The sequence below is a fragment of the Cyprinodon variegatus genome, unplaced genomic scaffold (assembly GCF_000732505.1).
Source record: "Cyprinodon variegatus isolate N-32 unplaced genomic scaffold, C_variegatus-1.0 Scaffold442, whole genome shotgun sequence".
Lineage (NCBI taxonomy): Eukaryota > Metazoa > Chordata > Actinopteri > Cyprinodontiformes > Cyprinodontidae > Cyprinodon > Cyprinodon variegatus.
The window spans coordinates 128,955-136,389 of NW_015150895.1; the positions used below are offsets into that span (position 1 = coordinate 128,955).

General features: G+C 49.0%; 1 protein-coding gene across 1 annotated transcript in view; it reads right to left on the reverse strand.

The window, feature by feature from the left end:
* cmip (c-Maf inducing protein) overlaps nucleotides 1-7,435 on the reverse strand; it is a 32,814-nt gene that overhangs the window by 5,898 nt on the left and 19,481 nt on the right. The window contains exons 4-15 of the mRNA XM_015388913.1: nucleotides 6,919-7,021; nucleotides 6,386-6,547; nucleotides 6,097-6,138; nucleotides 5,942-6,004; nucleotides 5,783-5,863; nucleotides 5,133-5,236; nucleotides 4,952-5,056; nucleotides 3,869-4,282; nucleotides 1,678-1,743; nucleotides 369-395; nucleotides 210-258; nucleotides 27-134 (exon numbers count right to left, since the gene is read on the reverse strand). Coding sequence (XP_015244399.1) covers nucleotides 27-134; nucleotides 210-258; nucleotides 369-395; nucleotides 1,678-1,743; nucleotides 3,869-4,282; nucleotides 4,952-5,056; nucleotides 5,133-5,236; nucleotides 5,783-5,863; nucleotides 5,942-6,004; nucleotides 6,097-6,138; nucleotides 6,386-6,547; nucleotides 6,919-7,021 — 1,324 coding nt within the window. The remainder of the gene's footprint in view (nucleotides 1-26; nucleotides 135-209; nucleotides 259-368; nucleotides 396-1,677; nucleotides 1,744-3,868; nucleotides 4,283-4,951; nucleotides 5,057-5,132; nucleotides 5,237-5,782; nucleotides 5,864-5,941; nucleotides 6,005-6,096; nucleotides 6,139-6,385; nucleotides 6,548-6,918; nucleotides 7,022-7,435) is intronic.

A 7,435-nucleotide genomic window follows, 5' to 3' on the forward strand; every position in this document is an offset into this window, starting at 1 on the left:
ATGGTGATTGCCATTGATGATCTCACCATGCTGGCAAACAGCTCGCCGTCATCATCACAGGCCACGCCCCCAGGACTGTAGAGCTGGAACCAGCCGTCCTTCCCGGAGCGCACGCTGAGCAGGCAGGAGTGGACCTGAGGGCCACAGAGAGGCGCTGATCACATCATCTCCACTCAGACGCCTACAAACAGGCATAGCGAGTCACTCACCTCCTGCCTCGGGTCCTCAGCAAATCTCTGGATGACATATTTCAGCTCCCTGTTAAGGCAAAGACACAAACCTTAGGCTGTGCTGGATTGGAACAGATGGGGACAGGCTGGGACAGACTGGGACAAACGGGGACAGACGGGAATGGAACAGATACCTACTTGGTGAATTTAGCGTGTGCCAGAGCTCTGCAGGAGAAAACAGACAGATGTGAGGAACAGCAAACTTTGGAACCTGCTGCTAAAACTTTGCGTCAGTGATGCTGGTGACACATTCAAACGTTTAAAAAGAGCAACAAGCTCGTTACATTTTCCATTTAATCATCTGGGAGCACAGCTCAGCTTTTAATTGTCCCCAGGAGGACATCAGTGAAGGCTTCTGTGTCCCTGCTTGTTTTCACAGTCTAAGCAGCACGTTGGTCCAACCACATCACCTCAAACCTTTTGGGGTCTGGGCTTTGACTAGGCCATTGGAGCCCCTTCATTTTGCCGATCAGCCTGGACCTGGACCCTGCTCTGTGTTCGCATGATACGGTCCAGGTCCAGAGAGAGGATAACATCACACCCCACAGACTGAGCTGCTTCCTCTGCAGGTCAATGACCCTCCTACCAGGATGACTTGTTTATTTGCAGCGGCTGCACCACCTCTCCTAATGGCCCTGAAGCACAAACCGGGCCCCGGGGCCTAGCTGAGAAGCAGCTGCTTTGGAGTGATGTTCAGCTAATGAAGCTGTGGGAGGGCCAGCCAACAACAGAAGCTATCTGGGGACAGGAAGGCTGGGACCGCAGCTACCGACCCACGTCAGCAGCAGGGGGCCCCTCAGGGGCCACAACAAAAAGCAGGGAGGAGGTGAGGTCATCAGGTGTCAGAGGGGAACCACAGCAGATCAGAAAATAGCAGCTACGCCTCTGCTGCAATGGTCTAGTCCACGTCTTCAAGGTTTTCCAGGCTAAGGACCCCCAGACTGATGGCGAGATGGAGCGGGGACCCCCTAATTATATATATATTGTATGAAATAGTGTTCTATCAAACTGATCCTATAGTCACTCTATTACAGATGGAGTAATGTATCAAAAGCAATTTCACCCTGGGATTATTAAAGTATTTCTGATTTTAATTCCTTGTTGATGGGTCAGGTGTTGTGAATGAAACGGTCGTGGACCTCCTGTTGAAGACCTCCATTCTAGTCGAAGCCCAGACCTTTATGGGTCACACCTGCTGCTGATGTGCAGGAACATCTCTGCAAACGGACAGCAGAGTGGACCGCCAGCATAGTTTCTGAAGGGCTTCTACAGGGCCTGTAGCCTTGGACGTGCTGCTGCTCTATAGCAGAGTTAGCTGCTAACTGAAGTCGCTGCTTTAGCTGCTCCTTTGAGGCTCAAAGCGGCCGCCTGCTGCTTCCATGCTGATATTTAACTGCTGCCTGTTGGCTTGGCTGAATGAGCAGGAAGTGAGGATGTGAAAACTCACTCTTTAGGGAAGGGGATGGGCTGCAGGAGGCTGGCCAGAGCTGGCCTCCAGTCATCGTAGTCCGACCTGAAAGGAAAGCAAGAAATCAGTGAGGAGCAGCCAAGGTGCAACATGGGCGCAGCGGCGCTAATGTAACATAGAAAGGACTAATAGTCTGTAGGTCAACGCCCCACCCTGCACCTCTAATCAGCAGATCCCGCCTATTTTACCACACACAACAGTTGGCTGACAGCTTTTATGACCAAACCAGGTCCAAAGTTCCTTTAAGCTGCAGCTGGCGCCTGCAGGGACCGTCTTTCATTTCCTGATCTTATCCCATATCTAGAGAAGAATCTCTTTACACCAGTTGGAGGTTTCTGCTTCTGCATCTCCTCCAAACACAAAACTGAGATCAGTTTGATTTCATTTATTAATGAATGTTGTATTTCTTCAGTGTGTTTATGACACATCTCAGACATACAATAAGCTGTGAATTAATAAACATCCCAAGAAGAAGAAATGTCTGCAGAGTGTTTTTTTTAACCACCACATCTGGGCAATCAGCTTTTGCATTTGTGCCACCAGAACCATCCGGATCATAGATTACTTTTTTCCCCTTGTTAAATAAAATTTCTAAATCTTCTTGACGTAACACATTTAAACAGTTAATAACGACTTTCCTGAGAAAATAAATTCAGTTTCATCACTCGTCTCTCTGTGAATTGCGATCCTGTCCGACTTCCAGTGGTTGATTTTTCAGATTTGGAAATAATTGTATCAATTCAGGGTTTATACGGGAATGAGTAACTCTAATGTAATGCTCTTAGAAATTATTTTAATGCCATCAACAACTACCCATGACTCCCGTATATAAGAGTCATATATATATATATACATAAATAAATCTGTCGACAGGCTGCAGCCAGGTCCCAACTTTCTCGTTTTCCAGCCAATTTTGTTGAAATTTGCATTTTCCTCATTCTCTAGCTATTTCTCTACCTCAAGCTTCTTTTCCAAACATACGCCTTTACGGTCAACCAGAAGCATTTCCGCGCAAATATCCATCCATCCATTTCCCGTCATTGAAGCGGGGTGAGGAGGGATGGTGGTGCCTATCTCCAGCTGTCTACAGGTGAGAGGCGGGGTCACCCTGGACAGGTCGGCAGTCCATCACAGGGCTACATGGAGGCAAACGAGACAAACCATTCACTCTCACACCTAAGAAGACTTTAGAGAAGCCAATTAACCTAACAGACATTTTTTTTGGTCTTTGGGAGGAAGCGGGAGTACCCGGAGAGAACCCACGCATGCTTAGGGAGAACATGCAAATTCCATGTTCTCCCGCATGGTACCCACTGCGCCTTGTAAAACGTTTTTTTTTTTCTTTTTTAAATAAAGCATTATAAATGTCAAAATAATTGCATTTAATTAATTTTAATACCAATTAAGGCATTTATTTAGAAAAATAATAATTTAATGACTTTTAACTATTTTCACTGACCCACGGAAATCCTGTAATTAATGTTTGTTTTTCATGCTTTTTAGTTTATAATCTAAGGAAATAAAATACAGATAAACACTGAACATATTTAGCCAGACTGCTCTGAAAACAACTGATGATGACAGACAAGCAATTTCACAATCAGAATATAAATATCTCTGAAGAGTTATTTTTATATGAGTAGTTAAGCATCTTTGACGGCAGGATAGAAATCGGTACTTTTAGTAGCGTAATGACAGTAGAGGAGCCGATGGTGATCATAGGACAGCACCGTCTGAGCGTGTGGCCGACTCCCCCTAGTGGTGTGGAGGGTTTCTGTTTGCAGCCGGTTTTAGCTTTTCTCATCAGGGTCTGGTTTCTGTCTCTGCAGCAGGTTGTTCTCTATTTATTTTTGTGTCTTTTGCTTCATGCATGTATTTGCAGCGCGTCTGCTCCTGTCTGCATCATAGATGTCAGAGGTTGGAGGTCTGGGCGCGCTCGCTCTGCACTCTGATTTATTCCTTTCTGAGGATTACTGATAATCTGTAAAGAGCTGAATAGGAAGTTTTTTGACTTTTGACAGAGCTGAACCTTTTTTCCTGCTTTGTGATATAAATTTGAATAAAACCCGATCTCAATGCAGGAGAAAATGAAAAGTCATAATTTCATTTAATTAAAGGGCTTCATTCTGAAACAAGCTTTGAAGCGATAAACATTACTGTGTGAACTTACAGCATCTTGAGGATGAGCGCGAAGCAGCCGAGCACCCGGTCCGCCTGCGCCGGCAGCTGGATGGACAGGGTGTTAAGAGCCGGGCTGACCAGCAGACAGTCGATGAGGTTGGGCTCGCTGTCGCCCCTTGCAGGCCCGCCCTTCCGTTTGGCGTTGGTCGTGTTGTTGTTCCGCTCCAGCTCCACCAGGATCTCGCTGGAGTTGACAGCAGAGGGAGGAGGGGAGGAGACGGGGATGGACGGGGTGGATGGAGACGGCTCGGGGGGGCTGGGGGAGCCGGACAGCGGGAGGATGGTGGCGGGGGGCGGAGTCGGGGGTTCTGGCCGCAGCAGGCGGAGCGGCAGCGGCGGCTTGCGGTCGTTCTGCTGCTGGCAGCCGTTCCTGATCTCCTTCAGGCTGGGGGAGTTGTCTCTGCTGCAGGGGGGACAAACATCACAGGGAGACGTGAAGGGAGAGAAGGCGTGATGGTTGCTATGGATACAAGAGCTGCGGGAGCACAGAGGCTCTGGGGTCGGAGCTAACGAGGCCCCGAAGGAAACTACCAGAACATCCAAACATGGATTCCTGGAAAGGGCTTTCATCTGATCGCAGTTCTTGCCTAAAGTTTTCACACCCCAAACATCAGCTGTTGTTTTCCCTCTGAGCAGAGAACGCTGCTTCTGCTCTGAACTTTGACTAGGCCATTTCAACACCTTCCTATGCTGCGTTTTCTATACGGATCATGACTGTCGGATCAGACAGCCTCTTTTAACAGGAAATTAAACGTTTGACTACCAAAATAAAACGACTGCAGGCAGCAGGGCTTTCTCCTCAGTAGTTGCTATAATTGTTGGTGTGTTTCTATGCAATGCAGCAAATCAGCTTAGAGCTACAAAGGCTCTGATGAACGATGTGATTATGGGATGCCTTCCTGCTAGCAACTGGAAATGACCGTTTCTCCCTTTTCCTGTTGGATGTGGAAACGAGGAGCAACAATGTTTGTCTGATCAATGGCGGCATGGAGGCAAAGACCCCACAAGGTCAGAGTGATCGCAGCTGGAAACATAGACGATTAACGGAAAAATGGAGCAGGAGGAGACTGACCTGTTGATGAACTCCTCATAGCAGGAGTAGATGGCAGCCAGGCAGACGGCCACCAGGTTGGGGAGCACCCGTGGGTGGGGGCACTGCCCCGTGGGGCCATGCATGCTGCAACACAGGAGGAGGTGGAGGTTAGCCCGAGGCGCTGAGCTTCTCACCTACAGACTCAGAGGAACCCGCTCACCTGTGGATGAACTTCTGAACCACCTCCATGCCTCCGTTCAGCTCGTTCAGAGCCAGGATGTACTCCTGGGTGAAGAGGCGCAGCCGAGGACACTTCCCAAAGTCCTGCAGAGAGGACAGAGGACAGGACACTGAGGACAACCCGGAGCAACCCAAGAGGAACCGCTCCAGCAGCAGCTAACGGGTCAGAACAGAACCAGAGAACACCGCCGACATGGAGCCATGGCCATTCTCTGCTTGGTCTCAGACAAGGAACAGGTTCTGTTCTACTGGACCTGGAGGATCAGGCTCTGTTCTACTGGACCTGGGGACCTGGAGGATCAGGCTCTGTTCTACTGGACCTGGGGACCTGGAGGATCAGGCTCTGTTCTACTGGACCTGGGGACCTGGAGGATTAGGCTCTGTTCTACTGGACAAAGGTCCAGCTTTGACCTTTGACCCTGCCAGACTAGGCAGCTGAAAAGAACTGAATAATCAAACAGGAAGAAGGTTCTTCAGGGGCCTATTCAGAGGAACAACCAGCTGGACAGGAACCAGAACCATTTGAAGGTTTTCAGCTTCCCTGACGAGTTCTGACCCAGAGTTGTGGACGTTGTGCGAGTGTTTGGACCTCGGAGTCGCTGAACAGTTCTGGTGCGGTCCATTTCTCACCATGTTGTGTTTGAGGATTCTTTGGACCACAGGAGTGAAGACCTCAATCACCACCTTGGACCGCGGCCGCTCCCGACAGTGCTGCAACGACAGCAGAGGCGTCAAAAACCTGCGACCCGACTCAGACGGGCCGCACCGGGTTTCTGCCGCTCAGCTCACCTTACAGAAGAACTCACACAGGTCGGGGGGAGGATGGTTGTTTTCCAGAAGAGGAGCGATCGCCTTCAAAGGAGCACAAAGAAACCCAGAACTCAGAACCAGAGTCGCACAAAAACCTGCATCAACGGCGGTAAAAACGGGGAACCCAAACTCACCACAATGATGTTCTCGTGGTCCTGAGCGCTCAGGTTGGAGTTCTGCAGACAGAACCAGAAACAAAGACTGTCAGTGGAGAAAGCGCAGCAGAACCGGCCCAATGTCCAGACATAAAAACAAAAAAAACGCTTCCTTTCAGCTTCAGGTCAGTCTGCTAAAAATTCAGAACTGAAGCGTGACATTCAAACTGAACCCCCTGTGTCCCTGTTCGTATTTCTATGGACACGTCCACAGGTGCACGTGTCCGTGCGTGTCTGCATGTGCAGCCCACAGCAGGAAATGACCAACCTCTGCCAGCAGCGTGGAGATGATGTGCAGCGGGGCCTGGTGGATGGACTCGTCCTGCAGTGGAGACGTCAGAGCCATGTCCACCAGCGCTCGGATCTCCTTCAGCACCACATCCCAGCGACTCGGGTTGTTCAGGACTTTCCGGTACTTGTAGATCTTTTTCTGCAGGCGAGACGTTGGATCAGACCTAGTTTGCTTCTGTAAGGTCAGCCTGTCCTGATGTGCTTCTAACTAGTTTGGACTTTAGATGCGGTTTACATGGATGATGTTTCAGAACCTTCTAGTCTGAGAAGACTAGAAGAACCTTATTTCTTCCGGTTGAAATGGCTGCATGAGGAGCTGTGGGTTCAACATTATCTGATAATGAAAGGATAGATTTCCTGCTGTTTCAAACTTCTGACTCTGAGTCATTTCTCGTGCCGCTGTCAGGCTGCAGCTCTGTGTGTGGACAGGTCTGCAGGTCGGATCCGAGATAAAAGGAAACCTGAACGAGTCACCAAAAGGAACCTGATGTAGATAAATGAAGAGCTCACCTTCCACTGCAGGGAGTGAAACCACTGGTCCCTCAGGTAGCCGTTAGCAGCCTGCGGCAACAAGAAGACAGAGCAGCTTCTTAGTCGGGTCCAAACAAACAGGCTAACAAAAACAATTCACTCCTCATTAAAGATGAACAAGTGACTCCAAACAGGTTTTATACTCGACACCATGGCTTCCAGACCAGTTAACCCAGTACTGGAGCGATGCGCTGCGACTGGTTTAGCATCTCTAACATTCACTTCTATTCCCTTCTGAGTGTTTTTGAAAAGCCTGATGTTTATGGGTTTTCAGTTCTGTCCAGACTCTGATCTTATTCTCCTTTATGTGAATCTGCATCCTGCTTAGATCCTCACTGCCATGTTTCTATTCTATTCTGTTCTATTCTGTTCTATGTGCTGGTTAAAAAGCTCCACCCACAGCGACACTAAACCACCATGAGGTCTATGTTGGTTTCCTCTCTGAGGTCCATCAGGAGGTGAAGGGAAGGACGGTTCATCATGGTTCTCATGTTGG